General features: G+C 49.2%; 1 protein-coding gene across 1 annotated transcript in view; it reads left to right on the forward strand.

The window, feature by feature from the left end:
- The window catches only part of LOC144726841 (zinc finger protein GLIS3-like), a 43,491-nt gene that overhangs the window by 11,967 nt on the left and 7,209 nt on the right, over positions 1 to 24,315 (forward strand). The window contains exons 7-12 of the mRNA XM_078605795.1: positions 472 to 633; positions 7,533 to 7,643; positions 10,101 to 10,242; positions 16,651 to 16,819; positions 17,655 to 17,977; positions 23,669 to 23,824. Coding sequence (XP_078461921.1) covers positions 472 to 633; positions 7,533 to 7,643; positions 10,101 to 10,242; positions 16,651 to 16,819; positions 17,655 to 17,977; positions 23,669 to 23,824 — 1,063 coding nt within the window. The remainder of the gene's footprint in view (positions 1 to 471; positions 634 to 7,532; positions 7,644 to 10,100; positions 10,243 to 16,650; positions 16,820 to 17,654; positions 17,978 to 23,668; positions 23,825 to 24,315) is intronic.

A 24,315-nucleotide genomic window follows, 5' to 3' on the forward strand; every position in this document is an offset into this window, starting at 1 on the left:
CAAAAATCGTCCAAAATCGCGTGACGTCATTTATGGACGGCCCCTTATTAGAATATTATTATGGGTGACTGGTAGTCACGACCACAACGAATTGGCTACTGGATGTGATGGGCCTGCTGGAGGTTTTTCTGGGTCATCAACCCATGATGATATTCATTCCTGGGTGCCCGTGTGCGTGTGTCAGTTCAAGGGAGCGGTCGTGTAGTGATTAGCCCACTGCACTCTTTTTTTCCCAGGCCCCCAAAAAAAATGGTTCCGACTCACGGTTAATATCGGTGATCTGAAAAAGCGTACCTGGTACGATGTATAAACATCAACCATGGGGAGCCAAAAGCAGCCTAGAATTGTTCTGGTCACTCAAAGCACTCGCCTGCCGTGTCATCCTCCATCTCGATGTTCGCGAACAGCACTTTGCTCCAACAGCCTGTTAAAGGCTTTACATGCGGGTGGTGTGGTCTGTGTCTTTGTCAGTTCGAGGGCTGCAGCAAAGCGTTCTCCCGGCTGGAGAACCTCAAGATCCACCTGCGGAGCCACACGGGCGAGCGGCCCTACCTGTGCCAGCAGCACGGCTGCCACAAGGCCTTCAGCAACTCCAGCGACCGCGCCAAGCACCAGCGCACGCACTTCGACACGGTGAGGCCGCCGCCTCGTCCCCGTTTAGCCACGACGTTCCTGCCGGCGGGCACCCGGCGAGGCTGGCCCCCCGAGATGCTCGTCACGGTTTAAAGTCGTCTGTGGCCTCGTGCTCGGCTCGCGATACAGGCACAGGGGCGCAAGGGGGTGAGCGGGCTAACCGAGTCGTGGTTGCCAGGGGAGCAGGCCGAGCCTGATGAGCAAGTTGACACCAGGGAGAGCGAACACACTCGCCGGGTCGAAGGGCGTGCTAGTGAGTTCAGTGGGCGTGTCTATGCGAAAGTGGGCGGGGCTGTTTAGTAGAGGGAGGGGCCTGCGAGCTCACCACACGTCTCCGGTTGAGCCTCCCAAAAAAGACGAGTTGAGCTTTCGCGTCACCGCCGCCGCTGTCGCCAGCTTCTCCACTCGCGCGAGGCGGTGGGGCCGCAGGTGCGACAGGTGGCTGGCGGTGCATGAGGGTTGCCCTCGCTATCACCTTCTACAGCGCAACCACCCCCACACGCACGCGCCGTGTGCGTGCAGGCTGCCAAAGTTTCGATTAACGCCACCACCACCATCTCCTCCAACCAGGCCCTCCCTCTCCCCCCACCGCTTTACTTTTTATTGGACATGTATGAGTAATATTACTACACGTGAAGGAAAAATAAACCAGACCTTTAATGCATCGCACGCGCGCAATACATTCTTACGTTACGTTTCCCACAGCGAGGGCCTGTATTGAGTTGCAGGCTTATAGAGACCACCTGGATGACCTGGCCGTTGATTCTTGGAATGTGGCTCCTTTTAACCTGGAAGTTCTGTGTCTGTGAAGCATACGGTTCCATATCTGCCAACCCGTCTCTCCGCCTGTCCACCCGCCTTCATGTTTGTACCCTTTACTAGAAATGGGTAAAGGCGCTGCCCTGAAATATATATTTTTAGGTCACTGCTAGCAGACTAATTGTCGCGTGCCCGTTTAAATCGCTGGGTAGACAGAAGCGACGGGATGTAAGAACAAATTAGATGTGCGTGTGAAAGATGGTGAGCGAAGGACGAGGGGAATTATAATTATGATTTATGGTGAAACGGGGAAGTTAGATAGAGCAGGGAGTTGTGAAATATGACTTAAGTAGTGACCCATTTCCTTGGCGGAGATGGACATGGGCGAAGCAGAAGAGGAAGTTCTCAAGTCGAGACGTGAGAAGAGGGATGGAGCCACGGGTGCAGAAAGCCAGAGGGAGGAAGGGAATGCCAGGCAGTTGAGAAGGAGCAACCCCAATTATCGTGCTCACTTCTTCTGCCCATTGTTTGTGTTTGAGTCGATGCAGTGCGTGTCCAAATAACACAATTACAGCCCATTTGTCAATCCACTGCTAGACGACGGTTCTCCCCATGCCAGGATGACAATGGGGGAGTTTGTTTGACCATACTTCACCACACTGGTCATTGCGGGTGAGTAAAAGAAGGGCACGGGGACAGTTCACAGATATCGAGACTCAGGTCGATTTGGCCATCTAAGGTCACCGGGTTCATCGTGCAGTGTGTGAATTTCACCACCACCACTGCACCACATTTGTGTCTATAATGTTAAGTTGTTTTTATCAGGCACAATATACAAAAATATTTCGTAAAGTGTAAGTTGGCTCGGGCAGATTTTCCCTTGGCTGATTATAGTACGATGACAAATTAGGTTACGGAGACATAAAACAGATGGTGAACATCGTACAACAATGTAAACAGTGAAGGGTGAATGTCAAACGCAAGTGCGAGCGAAGTGATACTAAATAATCGACAGCTCAGCATCGAACCGTGATTAAGATGGGAGATTACACCAGAGGTGGGACAAAGTCATTGTTATGCAAGTCCAAGTCGAGTCGCAAGTCATCAAATTCATGACTCGAGTCTGACTCGAGTCCAAGTCACATGACTCGAGTCCACATCTCATAGGTGGGACAAAGTCATTGTTATGCAAGTCCAAGTCGAGTCGCAAGTCATCAAATTCATGACTCGAGTCTGACTCGAGTCCAAGTCACATGACTCGAGTCCACACCTCTGGATTACACAGGCATCACGGTCGTTCTGCAAATCCACACTCACGACAGAGCCTGCGATCGCTTCTCTCCTGTAAAAGAAGATTGTGGAATGAAGAGAGTTGTTAATACATCAGAAGGGTGGTGTTGTTTTAACGATTTCTAATAGTCGTTAATTATTGTTTTAGACATTCGCGTCGGCGATTATCATTTACGCGATCGTACCGTCGTAATAAGTTCTCCGTTTCACTTTAAATACACAAACACAATATCCCGAGTTAAGGTTTGCCTAATTTCAGTTACGGGCTCTCAAAAAATGAACCTTTTAATAACAACGTAACAACAACGACACCCCCCCACCCCCCCGACTTGTCAGAAAAAAAGAGACTCGAAACTTGTCAAGGGCCATAATCTAAAACAAATATCTTAGGCACTCGCCTGACTAATTCATGTCACGGGCTCATTTTTCCAATCCATTTGTTCCAATCAATCACGGAGCAGTTGGTTTTAATAATAATAAAAAAAACCGGGGTCAAGCAGGCACGAGCGTTTTAATTTCAGGAACTTAAGAAAAAATATAATCGCTTAACTAGATCATTACTTACGTACGTTGGAGTGCATTACTCACACGTTGCGTCAAAATGCGGCAAAGTACAACGTAGAATGTTAACTTCGCCTATGACTCTGAAACGAGAGCAAGCCGTCGTCTAACAACATTGGTGGGGAGGCGAAGAAAAACCCGCTGGCCTTCGTGAAATCCCTCTGCCGTTTAGCCGAGTAGCAAAAATAAAAGCGTAACCCGGTCGCATAGAGCTGCCAGGGTTTCGGAGATTTTAAAAATATTGACGGCAAAATATTTTTGTTACGATTTGCCATCGCCACCCGTAATCGAAACCGTGTGCACAGCTCTTCTCGAACGCTCGTTTCGAATTCATATTTACAGCAACCGAGCATTACGATGTCTCTCTCTCGCTCTCTCCCCTCTGCGTTTGGCTACCGTGCGACGGGCGTGTCCCCGCCGTCAGCCGGCGTGGCTGAAGAATAAACGAGTCGAACAGCTGATAAAACACGACGCTAATGAAAACAGTGCACACGAAATGAGACGTCTCTCAAACCGAGCAGAGGGGTGCGGTGGTCCGCACGGATCGACAATTCACAGGGGCAAAGACCGTGACTCACTAACTCAGTAACTGCCAGGTTGCTGTTCGAACAGCATTTTCACAGATGGATATTTGTTTGCTGCGGTGCATGTCAAGGGGTGGATGAGGTGGCAGAATGGTTAGCGCACTACTGTGCTATCAATCAATCAAGCCTTTATTTATATAGCACTACTTCGTGCAAAAGATGCAATTCAAAGTGCTGTACAGATAAAAGGAAACATTGTTAAATGACGAAAGTGCAAGACTAATAAAAGCAATTTCCATACAGAACAAAATTGCATTATAATGTATTGCTATCGAAAGCATATTTAAAAAATGACACTTTAAAGAATCTTAAGTAAAAGCAACTTTAAAAAGGTAAGTTTTTTAAGATTGAACTTGAAATTGCTTGATGATTGCGAAGCTCTCCGAGATCCCCTCGCAGGCTGCTCCACAGGCAGGGAGTGTCCACACTCAAGGCCGCCGTCTCCGTGAGATGTGGTCGCGACCCTTGCGACGACTAAAAGACCGGAACCAGAGGTTCTGAGGGATCTTGTTGGTTCATATATTAAAAGCATAGAAGACGTGTATGCTGGTGCCAAACCGTTCAACGGTTTAAAAACCAATGAAATAACTTTCAAATTAATTATATGACTGACTGGCAGCCAGTGTACAGTTCACGAAGGTTCGATCACGGCCAAAGCTAACAGGAATGAATGATATCCGAACCTCCCCTGCCGCATCCCAGCTCACTCACCAACATGCCCCAACCAGCGTGAAGTGTGGTCAAACAACCCGCTATGACTGACTTATTGTGAGGAGGGCATCGACCAGCAGTGGATTGCCCCTTGCTGTGCCTTACCAGTCTCTGCTGACTCTGTCTTAACTCTACATTTCTCTTTGCTGCTTGTGCACAGCAAAGTGCCCTTCTCTCGAACTCAGGTACTGTCCTTCCTTTTCCTTCAAAAATCTCTCGGATTCCCTTCGCCGCTATTCCACCACCACTACCACCAACAGCTACATCGCCACACACAACTCCCCGGCATCCATCCACCACCCCCAGCCCATTTTACAAACTCAAGCTATTTTTTAGACTTTTCGTTTTGACGTTTCGATATCGGTCCGGTGGGAGGGGAGGGGGGGCTGTTTTTTCACACCTGCCACGTGCGCGCGCGAAGGCGTGAGTACGTTGCACCGCCGCCGTTCCACTCGCACCACGGCTCACGGCTTTGCAATTAAAAAGCCCCACGGTGGACGCAGGAGGGGCGAGGTGCTGTCAGGGACCCACCACAGGAGAGGTCCCTCCTTGGCTCCCTGCGGTCGGACTGCCCCTGCTCTCCTCTCACTCCCAGCTCCTGTTGCGGATCTGCGTGTCAGACTCGCGTGGTCCACCAACCCTCATTTCCCAAAGCAATGGGACCACCAACTGAATGTCCCCATTTTAAGCGTAGCTCAGGGCACTTAAAAGCCCGACGGAGGTTGATATTTGTTAACCACGTATTTTTGTTGTTGTCTTGCTTCGTGGCAATCTAAGATTCTACGGACTCCCCTGTGTTGGACATTTCCATCGGCCTCCCATCCCGTGCAGCCGAAACCCATCGCCAACATCGCATGCCCTTGCTTCACCGTTCCATCTCATCGCCTCCAATTCGGTTAACTCGTTCATCCCTTTCGTAGCGCAACCTCTTCCTCCTCACCAACACGAAATAAACTCTCGATCGGGATGTGTGAGTGCATTTCAAGTAAAGCGTGCGTGCGTGCGCGCGTGTGTGCGAGATTTCAAACAACCCGCGGCTTCAAAAAGATTTACAAATGAACAGCTGACGGCACAAAGAGGTGTAAGGGGAACTGTTATTTTATAGAGTCAATGAAAGCAAACCGAGCAAAAAGGCATTTTTTTTATTTGGTCATAAAACCCTCCAGGGTTTTTTTTTTGAAAATGCCAAGCGAGCTGTCTCTGCGTGTTCCTTTCTTTCACATTTAGAATGAGTAATCGCAGCACGTGTAAGGGTCTCCAATGTGTGGGGGTTTTTTTTTCTTTTTCGGGGCGCCTGGGAGACCTCCCTTTTCAGCTCGCGTTGCGAAGTGTCACCCATACCCGCACGGCCGCTTTTACAGCTGCGAGCCGTGAGGAACCTTCGTGAGGTCACGGCGCAGGGACACCCCATGGAGTCCCACTTCGTGTAGAGGGGGTGGGTGATGAGCGGAGTGTCACAGGGACTGGTAGAGCTGGGGCGGGGGGGGGTGCTGAGCGAGATCGTCGGCCGTGGTGAAGGAGAGCGACGGACGTTTGGACGATTCAGCCGCGGTGCTGCCGAGATGCTCTGCCCAAAGAACGCACCACTGGACGCGCCGAGCCTGATGTCAGCCGACAACATCCCAGCCGGTGGTCGGCTGACATGAGGCTCAGTACGTTGGGCGTTGTCCGCGGAGAAGAACGCCGCACCGCATCGCTCGGTTTAAGGCAGCGGCTCTTAACCTTGAGTGCAGCCTTGCACCCCTTTGGTTCTCAATCGTAAAAAAATATATAAAATGTTAATACATACATAGGGTTTGATGAAACTACGTAAATTGTACTTGCGTGTCTGTGCTTAATTTGTGTTTTCGATGATTTACCTTAAAAAAAAAATCTGGACACGTCTCGCACCCCCAGAAGGGGCATTTCGGCACCCCCAGTGGGTGCATGCACCCGAGGTTAAGAACCACTGGTTTAAGCAGAGAGAAGTTTGACTTTTATGTGAGATGTTTCACGTTAGAATACAGTGGGGGCCGAAGCAGTCAATTGCTGGAAAAGAGAAAAAAGGATAAAAAAAAAACATTTGTCATTCGTTGAGCCGTAACATCCGCTCGCAGATGCGCGTGGCGACCATGACTGGTCAAATGAGGCCAACAGCCCCACTCCCACGCCGTCTCATCACACAAACACACACGGACAGACAACGAGACCACGGATCTGTAGCTCCATCCCTAAGTTGATGGCAATGCTTAGTTTTGTTAATTGTCGGTTATCGCTTGCGAGGAATGCGTAAACTTGAATGGCAGGAACAATGGGAACACAAAGACAATCTATAGGTGGAAAAATGTAAGATTCTGCTAGGGGCATCAATAATGAGACACCGATGCCAAGTATCAATTTGTAACCTGCAGAGTAAGGGATCGTAATTGTGTTAGATAATAGCCCGCTGAAGGAGATATCAAAGAACCGCTTCTGAAATTCCTTCAAGGGATTGTTTTTCTCATCTACACACTAGGGGGCGCACTTTCCAAATGTTCCGCTACAAATCAATGCTTTGTTAGATGGCAGTCAAACCAACAAATATAATTCCCAGAAATGTAAAAATTTAAAGATTTGAGACGTTTTTTGTACAGTAGTTGCAGTTAAGGAGACTTGCAAACCGCCAAATAAATGCATTTAGGATGCAGTGAATTTGTTTTAAGTTGAAATGATCTACCAGCAAAAATAGTTTCCAATTCCATTCATAATCATGACACTACTATAATAACAACAGTGCGTAAAGCACAGCACACAAGACCAGAAACAGCAGGAGTGGCCGTTCGAGCGAACCAATTGCGATTTAAAAACCGGAATTCAAAATAAACATTCCAAACGATTCCGAATAGAGACTGCAGTCATTTGTATTTGAACCAACCCAAGATCATTGTCAACGCGTGCGCTCACGACAACACCAACGCAACAAAAGTATGGGCCGTGACTCGCGCGCTCACGCACGCATCTCTGTTGTCGCTGCAGAAACCGTACGCCTGCCAGATCCCTGGCTGCAGCAAGCGCTACACGGACCCCAGCTCCCTGCGCAAGCACGTCAAGGCGCACTCCGCCAAGGAGCATCACACCCACAAAAAGGTAGCACCGCCACCCGCCACGGCAGCCTTCCTTCCACCCTCTATACCAGGGGTCGGCAACCAAAATAACAAGAAGAGCCATTTCTTTCCAATTCGGTACAAAATTCAGTATTTCAAGAGCCGCAATGCATCTGAGTACATACTGTACATACGTACATATCGTCAAGAAGCAGCCCGTAAAGAGCCGCATGCGGCTCCGGAGCCGTAGGTTGCCGACCCCTGCTCTATACCGAGCACTCGCCCTGCACTTCCCCCCCCGTCCCTTGGTTTTACGTTCGTAAGCGTGTGCACGAAGCAGGAACGCGTTTACAGGCCACACCGTAAAGATAGGAATTTCAAATAAGCTACAACCGATGTCAGGTGCTTGGTGGCGGGGTGGGGGGGATATAGTCAGATTATTATGTGGCCTAACCAAAAAAATATATGTACTGTATTGTGAATCAGCCAGTCCCAGTGGTTTGTCTTCAACAAACGTTGCTGCAAAACGCTGGTTCAGAGGACTCATTGTTTTTATAGAATTTTAAGTTAATATTTATATAGGAAATCAAACGGACTCTTGCCCATTAATTGTGCAGCAGCACTAGAAAGGAAGACGAGAATATACCTTTGTCATATCTAGAGACAAATGAAACAAAATGTCAAGGATGAATATTGATTAACCAGTTTGAAAATAAATTGTCTCATATTTCCCCCCCCCCCAAAAAAAAGAATGCCATATTTTTTAAGAGGACGTTAATTAATGATTGATCATTGATTATGATGATGAGTCAGTCTTGCTCCATATTGACTGGCTGTCAAAAACCTGCCATCAAACCGACTCACAGGAACATTATTTAATATCCAGTGTCACATTGTGCACAAAAGCCCCTTTGAGAGTAATACCTGGAGACATTAATCTCCAAGTCCCACCGGCTACTGGATTAAACTGTATTTGAGGGATTAAACAATCCCATGTTTCCACTTATTAACTTCATGTAACTATAATTTGCTCAAGCAGCACACACAAAACACCCTTTGGGGAAGTTTAAATAGTATTTACCGCACACTGTGGGCAAAACTAAAACGAGTCTAATGATGCAATATTTCTCTTTCGGTTGAAATATTTTTCATATTTTCCTGGCTTGTGGATTCCAGCGCTGCCAGCCTTCAGTGACACATGCCAAGCTAGACACAGACCCAGAAGCTGCTGCTCATGAGCAAATGCTTCCTGCTTACGACCGTAAATCCCCCCTCACTCCCTCAATCAAAACTGCTGGCTTGCTCGCCGCTGCTAGGGAAACGAGAGGGGATTTCAGTGAAATCTCCGTTAAAAAAAAGGCACTTAAAGTAATGCGAAAACCGTTCGTCAGCCAACACAACTACCCCATTTTCCTCTCCGATCTGTTGCTCGGCACGATGTCCGACGTTTCACTCCATACGTTGGGGAGCTCTTTCAGTCGCCTCTCTTTCCTGAACACGCTTTTTTTCCACAATCCTTAAGTTCGAGATCCTGAAAAAGCTCCCCACAGCACGTGGAGCGGAAAAACGTCGGACACCGTGGCAAACAACACCACCAGACAAACACATCGAAGAGCTGTGCAGTACACAACCCCTGAAATCCTACGCGGTAGTGTTACCCCGTTTTGCGTAATTGCGATAGGCGCAGGTGCGTGCGCTTATTCACCCGTGAATGATACGATGCCCCCCCCCCGCCCGCCCCCCTTCGCCGGTAACATCGCATCTCCATGGACAGCGAGAGCTCTCTGTGGACTAGGCTTTATTTAGTACGGACCTCGGTGCATTGACCACAGCGCGCACGTCTTTTGTTTCCAATACTGTAATTTCAACATGCTGCGTCACATGTACCGCGCTGCAACATTGCGGTACGGCCGGTGCCTCCCGAATGAACCCCTGTGAAATAGAATGCTCCCGCTACGTGATGGTGACCGGGCTGGCTTGCAAAGATAAATATCCCCTCTTGTGTATGGGATTCTGCGAGAGAAAAAAGCAAAAACTCTCGTTCAGAACTCGGCCAAACCATCCGACGTAGAACCCTCATGCAGGAGACTACGGAGACTTTTGGTGAGGCTTTAGCGGACAAATGAGGAGCATTGTTGCTCAGAGCACATGGCTACTACGATGGGACCTTCACACAGCGTCCACCCCATAATAGCAGCAGCATCAATTGGATTTTCAGAGCATAATGTGCCACTGCACGTGGAGATATTGGACGGAAAGAGTGGAAAAATATCACACCATTCAAACAAGAAAATATGTCCTCGTGTCGATGACGGAGCTAGGACAAGCCCAGGAAGAGACTCTGCCCCACCGACAGAACCGCAATCAGCCTACGATCCACCGATCGCTTCAGAACTGGGCAGTTAATCCAGGACTTGACCATAAAATCCATGACCCCCCCCCACCTCCCCTCCCTACCCCCTCACCGTTTCAACCGTTTCCCATCCCGCCCGGCTTCCAGCTGCGGTCTGTGCTGGGGGACGAGCAGGAACCGCTGGGCGAGTGTCTGTCCGCGCAGGGGCTGCACCTGGGCATGGCGACATCGTCGGAGCGCTACGACGGAAGAGGGGTGGCACCGGGCGACTCGCACCACCTCAACCAGGGTGAGCGGAGTTGCACGCTGGGCAGCGAACTACTTAATTTTTTTTTATCTTTCTCGAATGTGGAACTTTTTTATTTTATTCGTGGGCAGCTGTGTGCATACGAGGTTGGAGTTGCGTGTTGTTTTGGAAGGGATATCATCTCTCGAACCGCTTTCGCACCGTACCTAGCCAACCGTGCTAAACGTATGTGCGGGGAAAGGACAACAAACTAAACACAAAAATAAGTTCCAAAGAAATTAGTTTTCAATCTCGATTTAAAAGTGCATAGCCCCAGTGGCTTCCTTTTAACACATTTCCCATGATACGAGTAGAGCGTTTAAGATCATACCACGGGGGGGGGGGGGTTATATTGTTTTTATTTCACTAAGCATATATAGGGGTGGAATTGTTTTCACTCCTTAGTGCCAGTGCAATGGTATGCGAACCGCATTACGAATCTGATGACCTGAGTTCGATACCTGGCCATGGAAATATCAGCGTTGAATGAGATCTGAACCGGTCCCGGATCCCCCAGCTCCCTTCACCATCCCACACTGGCCAACACAACAACAACAAACGCCATTCACCACGAAGCCATGGTGACGTCACCACGGCACTCGTGCCATGCTAGGTGCACTTTGAAGCCACGTGAAGTGTCGAAGGCCCGCTGGCAGGAGGTCATGGAACAGACCCAGCAGGTGCCATGGGTTGACTAACTGAGATGACCAGTCACGTGTGGTCAAACAATCTTTACGACTGACACAGAAATGGATTGCTACGGGGATGTAAAGTACACACGCCTGTTTGTGTGCCATTCGTACGGCGAATAATGTTCTGGGAATTTGATAGGATGAATAAATATGTACGTACACGCCAATCCAGTGCCCCCCCAAGTGAGTCATTAAAGTTAATTGGTCATACTTCACCACGCTGGCGAGTGCAGGCTGAAGGCTGGGAGCATAGATGTTGAGGCACATAACTGAGTGGTAAAGAGTTCTCATTGAGTCCACACCATTTGAATGGGTATATCAAATGTTAACCTTTCATACCTGAGTCTTTCGGAGAAAAAAAACAAAAATAACAACCTGAGCTCTAAACATAACCCTGGCACATCATAATCTGCACTCAATTATTTCAAAATGGGACGAGCCGTTAATTGCGCGATTATACCCAATTAGGTCTCAACGGAACAATTTACCACACCTCGATCATTAGCGAAATAGGCTTCATTTGGCCGTTTGTTATAATAAATTAAAAAACACGTGACCGATATTGTTGCAGCTCTTAAAGCGGTCAAAATAAATGTATAATCAAAGGTAGGAGGTGCCATTATGGTATCAGCCGTGAGGAGGGCAGCAGGGAGTATTGGTGATTTCCCAAATGTCCATGGTGATTTCCAAAACGTTTAAGGTTTTTCATCGGAGTCTGTGATGATTACCGATCAATCACCTGAGGCCCGGCTCGTGATAAATAACCCTCTTTGTTGCGTTTGTGTTCTACTGACATGAATGTGGGCTTTGACTTCACCACACCGGCCAAAAAATAAACACAAACAGTAAATTATAAAATACGCTCGCAGCACATGCGGTTACAATAACAAAAGGAGGAACCATATCGTAAAACAAACCATGACAATTCTCGTTGTGATACGGTTAGCGGCAGATACATTAATCATCAAGCAAAAACAGAGCTACATTTTTAAAGAAAAATCTGGCTCCTGATGAACTGCACTGGCACTGAAACCGAAGGCCATGGTGGCAGATTTACTGCCTGGCCTCAACCACCACAGACATTGAACTCATAACCTCATGAGCTGACAGGCAATTTATAAATAGTATTTGCCCTAGGCTGCGATTCTACCAATTTCTACTCAATTCTTTGCAGGTGCTACAAATGCAAAAGGCATTTTTGCAGTAAGAACGAATTCGATTCGACCATAAAACATAGACACAGATGCCTACGTACAAAATATTATTTTTCGACGCTTGCATCTAACAAAAAAAAAGCCGGGCAAGAGGTTGACCTTGCAAAAAAAGAGGTGATTGGGTGCGAATGCGTGCCTAAAGGGAGATATTCTTTCAGATGTCTGCGTCAAAAAGGAGACATTTCAGACAAAGGCTGCAAGGCAGAATTATTCTAAACGGTTCAGATGTCCACATGGCAGTTGCCGCGGCTGCCCCCTCAACCCCCTCCCACATTTTATTCATCTAGATCCGCACTCACTCCCAAAACTGTCCTCCCAAAAAAACTGCGTGTGAAACTGTAATCCTTTTGCAAATCGAGACTTATTTGTATTTATAAACATGTAATTTCAGCCATTCTCAATCCACCAACAGATGAAGGAAAGTCTCCCCCACACCATGTCGGTCATGGGTATCTCTTTTTAAACTATACTTTACCATGCTGGTTAGTTTGAGTTATTGAAGGGGTGAGGTGGGAGGGGCAGTATGGCCAGACCGGTTCTCATATCATTTGCCATGGCTGAAGATTCCAACTCAGGTCGCCGGGTTGAAAGCACAATACGCCAGAGGCAGATACAAAAACGTAGCTTGCTATCGCCTCCTCTCGGGTTCGGCAGTTGCAGCGTACTACCCATTGCACCTCCGCTTGTACCCGGACGCGGCGTATAACCTGTGTCATGGAGAGTTATCGGTGATCTTCACTCTGCCGTCGGAATAATTTCACAATGTCGTCGCCAGCCGTGGCCCATCATCGGAGATGAGCGCTGCCCAATAGCCGTTGAAAGGTGGTGACATTATTTGAGCTGTAAAATATGAGCAGTGCTCACATTAAAAAGGAACACTTCCAACAAGAGGGTTGTGGAATTACGAGGAGGAATGGGAAGGGAAGAGGCCAGATGGGCAGCAAGGCGAGATGGATGGGGGGCGAATTAGCAGAGCTGTTAAAAATGCGGCGCATGTGGTTAGAAACTTGAAAGTTAACCCAACCCAGATTCGCGTGGGAGAAATTGATCCCGTTCAACATGCGGACGACGAAGACGACGCAGCGAAATGTGCCCATGCCTCTACGCGCGCTGGGTAATATCCTGGTTTTAAAGTAACGTCAGCATGTTGCCAATTGCGTTGCTTTGCCATTTTATTTTTTTAAATCATGTTGTGTTGCATTTGTCCTTCCCCAGAGGTGCGCCTGTAACATCTATCTTTGTTTTGTTTAAGTTTATAAAGATGTTTTTTTGTGTGTGTTATGTACAGTATCTCTTCTGCACTCGCACCACAGTACGCTCCACTGTCTCCCCACTGGGAAATCACGAGTGCTCTGTTGTGTTTGAGTACGCCGTATACATCTTTTTTTCTATTTTTGTAACCGCAAGGACTGGGGGCATTAAAAATATAGAACATGTGTAGGTTGTGTCTCCCAAAAATGCGGTGTTTTTTTTTTACATGTAATGCACAAATGACAAGATGAATTGCAGCCCATCATTCCGCGGGTCAGAGGGCACGATAGCAAAGTCATGCTCTAAATAACACAGACGTCTTTACAGCCAGAACAATTGCCGTCAGCCGCGAGCTAGCAAACGTTTCAAATCAGTCTTCTTTTCTCGTCGAGAAAGTAAAACGTTGCATGCCAAGAGCATTTAATCAGTTTTCTCTCAAATATGCGTTGAAATATCATTTATACGACTTAACTAATGTATCATGGATGGGTTGGGTCAACGGAGAGCTGACGTCAAGACAAATGTGAGCCCATCACGCGTCTGGCTGGCTGGCTTGGCTGAGTGGCTGTTAAATTGTCAGGCTAGCAATATTAATAGCCGTGTTAATCATCACCGGTGTCAGTGCTCCGAGCAAGCAGTGTGGGCCAGTCTCGTTGGTTAAGACTTCGATTACAGTGACGTTTATTACTGCGATTGGGCTTGAAACGAATTCTCGACCGCACGGCAAGAGAAGCAGATGAGAGGCGGGTGCGAGGAGGAGGAGGAGACCAATGCAGTGTATCAGCCACCTCTCACTCATTACACGAATCATTGAATATCTGATGTTCTACACAATCATTATCAAGAGCCTTGGTGCCTTCCAATGCAATGCAGCTCTCCAATAAACCATCGGCATTTCTAAATTCATAAAAAAACTTGGCTGTGTCGGCGTTCTCTGGTCAGACACTGGTCGTGAGACAAGGCCATAAAGTATGGCTGTCTCTGGCGTAGGCCAATCAATTGCAAAGACAATGCCATATATTATACTAGCTTTACTACCTGGCTTCGTCCGGGACTTTGATTCACCACGCCCGGCCGCCTTTGTCTCCCCAGTGGCGATATTGACACACCACACCACTTACTCGTTTGATGCTGAGTCGACCTAGGGGAGGCCCAGGACCGGTTAAAATAATCGTCACCGGTGGTGGCCGTGAGCAGGAATGAAACTCGGGTCGCCGGGTTTGTAGCGCAGCGCGCTAACCGCTGCGCTACAATGCGTTACGCTTCCACATGCGCGGGTCACATGACAGATGTGACGTCACAGCTCACTTGCCGTGCAAAAAATCTATGCATTATTGAGCTCCCCCCCCCCAAAAAAAGTGTACTTTTATAATTTTTGCATGGTGTACAGTCTGGAAAGTACCCACATGGCAAACTTGCAGTTTGTTGCATGTCGGAAAGTACACTAAACATTTTGAACGGACACACATTCACAACTTTGCCTTTTATATATATGGAGATTATCAGAGCGTGTGTGTTTGCATGTTCACCACAAACACGTGGCGTTAATGCAGACTTGATTCCCTTGCAAGAGGTTTCTATTTGGTGTGTGAATATCTTAACACCTGTTTTTGTTTCCAGAAAGGATAAAAAGCTCTTCTTATTTGTTCATACTTTGATACTGGCAGAAAAGGTCCGATGATATAAGCGGTTTTTTTATTTTATTACAATTGTAAATGTGGCCAAGGCCTGGATCAATGAGCCTCAAGCAATAATAATAATGGGTACATCCCAGGAATCCTACGCATGCTTTAATCCGGCTGTTATTGCATTTACGGTGTATATGAACACGGTATGTGTGTGTGTGTGTGCAATACGGTATACGTGTGTGTGCAATAAAAGCAGGAATATCAATGAAAAGTAACAAAAGTAACTAACACTAATAAGAATCTGCCTGGATGTTTCAATGTCATAACGTCCCACATGTTGTTTTCCGTTCTTGGAAGGCAAAGTGCATTCACGTCTGGAATTAATCTCTTGACTACCTATTTCCAACAACAGCAGCATGGTTGGCCTACATGAATCAACAAACATTGTTTCAAAGCACACGAAAAAACACTTAAAGCCATCAGCGCGACGCGTCATACGATATCTTCCGTGGCACCGCAAAAGCCAAGACACTTGCCGAATTCACGAATTTGTCGTTGCAACAAAAAAAACCCTCCCCAAGTTGATCTCCACTCCACGGCCGTACTGGAGGTGAGCAGCAGCATTGGGTTGGCCACACTGAGGTGTACGTGGGTGGTTGGCCACACTGTGGGGCACGTGCGTGCGTGTGTTCTCCACCGCTTTCAGATGCGCTTCCGCGGCCGTCTGGAACGTTCTTCCTTCCGATATTAGGAAGCCACTGGAGCTGTGCACTTTTAAATTACTCAGATTGAGAACCCATGTGTTTAGAACAACTTTTTTGTATTTAGTGGTGTTGTCCTTCTCGCCGCACCTCCGATTAGCGCGGTCGGCTACGTACGGTGCGAAAGAAGTTCAACATACGGTCCATACAAGGGCGTACGCATTGTTCGAGCCACGGCTTGCTGATCCTTTGTGTGTGTGATGGCGTTGGGCAGAGAAATAATTTACAACAAAAGCCCCCCGCCAGCATTCCCATTCGCCACGACACGCGCGGTGCTCACTGCCTCCACGTCGTCGCGAAAGAATGGTGGGGCGATGACGAGTGGTGGGTGTTGTGGTGGGGGCGGGGAATTAATTGCAGTCTTGCCGGGTTCACTCGCCGATGATCACCTCTGGTGGTTGAATCAGCCGAATCCACCGTTTTATTCGGAGTCACGTTAAAGCCAATTCAATCACGAACTGCTAAGTTTCAAGGGTGGCCTTGTGAAATGGCACATTTTATACTGGTATCGTACCGTTTATTTATCTAGGAGAGCATCACTGACTCTCATGACTCTTCTTCAAGAGGATCCTGCACTGGGATATTTGTCCGATTTCATTGTAATGAGCGTTTGGCTTTACGTGGCAATACAACTGTGATACCGTACCAAATATCCATGCATAATACCGTCCAGGGGCGGGGTTGTGGGGAGGGAGACACACTGAGTTCCACACAGATGGGTTCATGAATTGCTGTGCAGTACTGCCATCTCCCTCTAGAGCTCCCTCTAGTGGAGGCCCTTCCGCCAGCAGTGGCTTGAGCAAGCAATTGCAGGGCTGCACCTTTACCCATTGCCCTGCGCGTTGTCTGACCGCTCGTTTCCCAGGAATGTTTGTGTCCAACATGAGCTCGGCGGTCACGGTCACGGGCGTCCATTCCGGGACACAGCCTCCAGCAGCAGTGCAGCAGCAACAGCAGCACCACCACATGCAGCAGCAGCAGCAGCAGCACCCGCAGGTGTCGGCACTGCACCCTCGAGATGAGCGGAGAGACAGGTGAGGGACTGCGGGAGGGAATGTTCGGCATCATCGGAATCTTTATTTAGACTGGAGGAATCCGGATGAGCTATGAAGCAGCTACGAAACAGATGGGCGGGTCAGCAAGTCGCAACGGCAAATATTAATGTCCAGCAGCACATTATGATATTGATTAGATTAAAAAAAAATATTCTTTCGAATTTCTTTTTGTGTTTAGTTTTGTTGTCCTTCCCCCGCACCTCCAATTATCACGGTCGGCTACGTACGGCGCGAAAGAAGTTCAACATACTGTACATATACAACACGGGCCTCGATTTTTGAACACGCCTTGAGACATTAGTGGAAGGCGCCATACAAATAAATGTATATTTTTATTATTGCCAAGAGGCCATGCAGGCCAGACCCAGTGTGGGCCGCGAGGCCAAGTGAGCCAGCCAATGACCCAATAATTAGACATTTGTTTTAGCAGAGGTCATTATAAACAATAACTAAAATAGGATTTGGATAGCATCACAATGCAACTGAATCTCAAGGTGCTGCGTGGTATAGTGTGACGTGTTTCATGGGGGGGGGGTGAAATGGAGAAATATGTTATTTTAAATAAATATATTGCTTTAGATGAAGGATAAATGTCTTGACATTGGAATTGAGTCTCCAGTAGTGTCACTGGAAGTCACTGCACTGCTAAATCATGCTATAGATACCCCATAAACAGGCCAATTAAAGTGAAAGTTTGTCATTTTAACATGCATCCATGAATATTGAACGCAGTAAATTGAGCGACATCACGTGCATCCTTTTTCCAAAATGTCGCATTCTTACACCGCCTTTCTCCGTGCCACCCTGCCGCCAGATTTGCCCCACCCACGCCGTCTCCCCACCACATCAGCCCCGGCCGGGTACCAGCCGCTCCCCCGCAGATGCACCGGCGAACGCCCCATCAGGGCTTGCAGCCTCAGCAGCAACAGCACCAGCACCAGCCCCTGCAGCACCACCAGCACCACCAGCAACAGCACCACCAGCAGCAGCAGCAGCAGCCTCATCACCTGCCGCCCCTCGGTTCGCCCGACTTTACGGGCATCTCGGCTGCAGGCCACACTCACAAGGGCTACGCCAACACGACGCCTCCGTGCCATCCGCCCAGCACCTCCTCACCGGTCACGTCCCACTTGCACGGTGCGCCCACGAGCGCTCGCTCGCTCTCTGGCTCACTCGCTCGCTCCGTGCTCTCTCTCTCTCTGGCTCACTCGCTCACTCCGCGCTCTCTCTCTCTCTGGCTCGCTAGCTCACTCCGCGCTCTCTCTCTCTCTGGCTCGCTAGCTCACTCCGTGCTCTCTCTCTCTCTGGCTCACTCGCTCACTCCGCGCTCTCTCTCTCTCTGGCTCACTCGCTCACTCCGCGCTCTCTCTCTCTCTGGCTCGCTAGCTCACTCCGCGCTCTCTCTCTCTCTGGCTCACTCGCTCACTCCGCGCTCTCTCTCTCTCTGGCTCGCTAGCTCACTCCGCGCTCTCTCTCTCTCTGGCTCACTCGCTCACTCCGTGCTCTCTCTCTCTGGCTCACTCGCTCACTCCGTGCTCTCTCTCTGGCTCGCTAGCTCACTCCGCGCTCTCTCTCTCTCTGGCTCACTCGCTCGCTCCGTGCTCTCTCTCTCTGGCTCACTCGCTCACTCCGTGCTCTCTCTCTGGCTCGCTAGCTCACTCCGCGCTCTCTCTCTCTCTGGCTCACTCGCTCACTCCGTGCTCTCTCTCTCTGGCTCGCTAGCTCACTCCGTGCTCTCTCTCTCTCTGGCTCGCTAGCTCGCTCCGTGCTCTCTCTCTCTCTGGCTCACTCGCTCACTCCGCGCTCTCTCTCTCTCTGGCTCACTCGCTCGCTCCGTGCTCTCTCTCTGGCTCGCTAGCTCACTCCGCGCTCTCTCTCTCTCTGGCTCACTCGCTCGCTCCGTGCTCTCTCTCTGGCTCGCTAGCTCACTCCGCGCTCTCTCTCTCTCTGGCTCACTCGCTCACTCCGCGCTCTCTCTCTCTCTGGCTCGCTAGCTCACTCCGCGCTCTCTCTCTCTCTGGCTCACTCGCTCACTCCGCGCTCTCTCTCTCTCTGGCTCACTCGCTCACTCCGCGCTCTCTCTCTCTCTGACTCACTCGCTCACTCCGCGCTCTCTCTCTCTCTGGCTCGCTAGCTCGCTCCGCGCTCTCTCTCTGGCTCGCTAGCTCACTCCGCGCTCTCTCTCTCTCTGGCTCACTCGCTCACTCCGTGCTCTCTCTCTCTGGCTCACTCGCTCACTCCGCGCTCTCTCTCTCTCTGGCTCGCTAGCTCACTCCGCGCTCTCTCTCTCTCTGGCTCACTCGCTCACTCCGCGCTCTCTCTCTCTCTGGCTCACTCGCTCACTCCGCGCTCTCTCTCTCTCTGGCTCACTCGCTCACTCCGCGCTCTCTCTCTCTCTGGCTCGCTAGCTCGCTCCGCGCTCTCTCTCTGGCTCGCTAGCTCACTCCGCGCTCTCTCTCTCTCTGGCTCGCTAGCTCGCTCCGCGCTCTCTCTCTGGCTCACTCGCTCACTCCGCGCTCTCTCTCTCTCTGGCTCACTCGCTCACTCCGCGCTCTCTCTCTCTCTGGCTCACTCGCTCACTCCGCGCTCTCTCTCTCTCTGGCTCACTCGCTCACTCCGCGCTCTCTCTCTCTCTGGCTCACTCGCTCGCTCCGTGCTCTCTCTCTCTCTGGCTCGCTAGCTCGCTCCGCGCTCTCTCTCTCTCTGGCTCGCTAGCTCGCTCCGTGCTCTCTCTCTCTGGCTCACTCGCTCACTCCGCTCTCTCTCTCTCTCTCTGGCTCGCTAGCTCGCTCCGCGCTCTCTCTCTCTCTGGCTCGCTAGCTCGCTCCGTGCTCTCTCTCTCTGGCTCACTCGCTCACTCCGCTCTCTCTCTCTCTCTGGCTCGCTAGCTCGCTCCGCGCTCTCTCTCTCTCTCTCTGGCTCACTCGCTCTGCTCTGCTCTCTCTCTCTCTGGCTCACTCGCTCCGCGCTCTCTCTCTCTCTCTGGCGCGCGCTCGTTCAACGATTTCAAGTGCTGCCGTCGAGAGGACGGCGCGGAGTGGGGGTGGGCGGGGGGTGGCTGCTGATAATTAAATAATAAACAAACTCGTTATGAGGGGGCCGAGGCCACCACTATTACCACCACCAGAGCATGGCGGCCAAACACGCAAAAGATATTGACAAGTGTAATTGTGATCAAACTAAATAGTTTTGGGCAACACGTTTTTGTTTGTTTGTTATCTTTGTTGCTTTGCACTGGGACCTGATGGCCAGACGAATCATTCTGCGAGACCGAGTCCTCAACGTGTGTGGAGCAGTCAATCAATCTTTATTTTTAAATCCTTTATATTAAGTTCGCTTGCTTGCTTGCGTGCTTGCTTGCTTGTTTGCTTACGACCGTGCAAATATTTCGGTAGTTTTTTAACCCACTTCCCGTGATCCAATCGAGCTGACATTTTCCACACAGACTCGTTGTGCGTGACAATTAATTTTTGTGAAAAAAGTTTCCAAAATTTTACACTGTTTAGGGAAATTTTTTTAAAATATTTAATTACCAATTGCTTAATGCTGGAAACAATCATCTGACCCATAGGTGGCAGCCATCTCAAGCCAGAGGACGAGATGACTCTAGCCGCCACGCATATAAAGGATTTAGAGTGAAAAACTTTGTTTTTACGGGTAAATTTTTTAAATCCTTTATATTAAGTTCGCTTGCTTGCTTGCGTGCTTGCGTGCTTGCTTGCTTGTTTGCTTGCTTGCGCGCTTACGACCGTGCAAATATTTCGGTAGTTTTTTAACCCACTTCCCGTGATCCAATCGAGCTGACATTTTCCACACAGACTCGTTGTGCGTGACAATAAATTTTCGTGAAAAAAAGTTTCCAAAATTTTACACTGTTTAGGGAAAAAATTTTTAAATATTTAATTACCAATTGCTTAATGCTGGAGACAATCATCTGACCCATAGGTGGCAGCCATCTCAAGCCAGAGGACGAGAGGACTCTAGCCGCCACGCATATAAAGGATTTAGAGTGAAAAACTTTGTTTTTACGGGTTAATTTTTTACGTTTCAATATCGCCCTCCGTAAAGTGGGCGTGAGTACACATTGCAGCGGGAACGGTACCGGTAGGGCACGGAGCAACAAGAATGACAAACGAAACCATCACGACCCCAGCGCCTAACAACGACCGGGCAGAGCAAAATTGCAACAGCGAGCTGAACGAATAGCATAAGAAAAGTAAGTGGTAGATAAAATAAACAATAAGTTAAGGCAACAGGAGTTGGTTGTTTTTCCCCTTCTCACAAGGAATCATTGAGTCAAGTTCATGGGAACAGTCACCATGAGAGCGGAGATAATAAAGCGATAGGGAGGTGAACAAGCGAAGCTATCCACTCGTCTTGTCACGGTGGACACAAAGTAAAAAAATCGTCGAGCGCCGTTCTCGCTGCCAACCCTTGGCACTGTCGCGTCACTCGAATGAAGCAACGACGAGCAATGACGATCGCTGAGACGACACCCTTGGACTTGTGCCCCGACTTCCATTAAAGCAGATCGCCGCCCCCAAGTCTTAGAAGCGCGATGTGATTCCCGGCTGAACGTTTCCTGCCCCGGCGCGTCACTCCCCTAACCCATCACCATCGCTCATCCCCAGCGCCCGAGTAGCGTCATCCGTAATCTGCGCTGGGCACTTCCCCGTGTCTCGCTCGCACGCTGCAAACGACGACGACGACGACGAGCCTGTAGCTGCGTTAAATAAATAACGTCCGATTTCAGCGAAAATTATTGCCAGGAGGGGCGTGATCATTTAACTTGCAGATTATTTCTAGACACGGGTGTTTATATATTACGTGATATACATTTTTTTTTTAATAGCATGTCTTCAAGCCAGGTTCCTTGATGTGGACGTCTTTTGCTATCGCCTCGGCCACTCTGGAGAGCGTTGGCGCCCACATGTGAACAACGTCAAGAAATATTGGCAAGCGGAGTTAATAAAATAATGAAAACAGGTTCCGTCAAGCTTGCAGGCGAAATGTATTTCGGCTGAGCGATAATATCTCAAGTCATGGGTCATGCACAATAAATTGATCAGTCAGCTCTGACAGCTCGAGCAAACTTAAAAAAGTTTTCTCTCTGCCACGGCCAAAAGACCGTGGCTGGATTTGTGTATCTGTGTGATTAAGACATAATTAAATTCCTGCACACTGCCCGAGACTTAAAGCCCACAGCAATTGCTTCATCGCTGACGTCAGTCAAGTCTGCAGTCGAAATATAATCTTTTAAAAAGCGTTTTAAAGGGCGCGCATGCGATTCGTGCCACGAACGATTCCAAGTGTCCCTGCGACAGCATTCCTGCGTGCGATCCGAGATGCCCTTGGCATGTTCCACGTTTAACTGCCAGCTTTGTTGTTGTTGCTGCTACTGCTGTTAAACGATGAAACACAATCGGCTTCACGTGGGACAATAAAAGTCGTAGCAGCACCTGTGATTCGCGCTCATTTACTAGCACGGTTATTCCACGGAGGAGGCGCATGTATTTTTTTAGACCGTCGTCACTGTGTGGGCCAGCGCTCAGTGGGTTCAGTAATATCAGAAGTTGAGCGCCGCATTATCGTCGCATCGCTCGCATGTTCGGTCGTCAAGTCTCCAATTAGGTCAGGATGAGTTTAGATAAATTACCCGACACACGGGGGGGGGGGCGACAGCCAATTCGGTTGAAGGGATGTGTATGTATGTTGAACTTGTTTCGCACCGTACGTAGCCAGCCGTGCTAATCGGAGGTGCGGGGGGGGGAAGGACAACAAACTAAACGCAAAAAGCAGTTCTCAAGAAATGCATTTTCAATCGAGAGAAATTAGTTTTCAATCTAGGCTGTGTGTCATGCTTAACACTGCAATGGATACCGCCCATCGATATTTGACATACAACATCTTCTTACAGCGGTTTGGACAATTCGCTGCTGTAAAGACGGCCTCCCCATGCCGCCTTTGTCAAGAAGGTCGTGGAATTTGATGGCAGTGGCTTCTTGGTCAACATTTGCACCACGAGACGATGCACACGCAGCCCACGTGGCTTCTCTGGAGAAGTCATCTGGTGGCGCGCAGCACTGGTGCATCATCATTATCACCATCGTCGTAACAATCGATCACAATTCATCATCACTGCCCGTTGCCTTCAGCTTACAATATTCAACCCACCTGCGTGCATCACCTGAGACTGGAAAAAAACCCACGGCACGGTTTGTTGCTTCACCAACCTGGAGCTCTGAGAATCTACGGACCTTTGTCCCTGGCCGATATTTTTGTTTGCCTAAAACGTGTCCGTATTATAATTGGTTTTTTACCCTTCTATCTGGCAACACAACTGACACCTTTTTTTTTTAAAGGAGTCATGTTTGCATATACCACAATACCTGCAGTCATAATGCAAACAAAAAACATAACTCTGATAATGTATGCACTGTCCTTGAAGTTGATTGGTCCAGACCCGAGACAGCTTTCCTTAGAGCCTAGTCTCACATGGGTTGGGCCAGATGACGCCAAAAGACCAGATGGACCAATCATCTTCAAGGACAGTGCATAACATTATCAGAGTTATGTTTTTTGTTTGCATTATGACTGCAGGTATTGTGGTCTATGCAAACATGACTCCTTGTAAAAAAGGTGACAGTTTTGTTGCCAGATAGAAGGGTAAAAAAACAATTATCATATTTTTTACTGGCAAATGATATTCCAAACGTGTCCGTATTGTTGCAATGGTTGGAGCCGCGTGTGTATGTGCCCGTGACCCCCGGTATAAAACACACATATATATCTCGCTCTCTCTTCTTTGCTGCTGTTGTCTCCGTCCAGGTTACGGAGGCAACATCTACTCGATGTCGTCCACGCACGGCCTCGCCGAGTCGTTCCAACGCGTGAGCCCGTGCAGCCTCTCCTACGACGAGCTGCCACCCGGTGGCCTCGCGGGAGGGTTCGATGTCTTCCAGCGAACCCTGTCGGCCCACGCAGGTGACCCAGCTCGTGGCCCCGCGTGGAACTTCGAATTGTCTCGCGAGAATCCACGCTCAGTTTGGGCACCATTTCTCCTGAATAGTGTTCTGGCTAAGTTGTTCATGTCATCTACATCAGCGTTGTAATCAGCAACAGGAGCCTGATTATTCTTTTTCTACCCATTGCTGGGTAGAGACCTCCCCAGAACCAATGACGAAAACTTTGTACTGGTAGGAACCGCCAGGTTACACCAGCCCACAGGGGATTATTGTGTCCGTCCGTCGTGCATCAAAAAATGGGAGGTGTGGGGCTGGGTGAAGAGGGAAGGGTGGGGAGGGGCTGGGTGGGGAGGGAGGGGCTGGGTGGGGAGGGGAGGGTGGGGAGGGGCTGGGTGGGGAGGGTGGGGCTGGGTGGGGGTGTGAGGGGTGGGGCTGGGTGGGGCGGGGCTGGTCACCCCGTGATGCCCTTATACAACTCAACGTTTAACCTACTCATGCCGGGTTGTGCCC

This window comes from Lampetra planeri, chromosome 24 (assembly GCF_965212315.1).
Source record: "Lampetra planeri chromosome 24, kcLamPlan1.2.h2, whole genome shotgun sequence".
Lineage (NCBI taxonomy): Eukaryota > Metazoa > Chordata > Hyperoartia > Petromyzontiformes > Petromyzontidae > Lampetra > Lampetra planeri.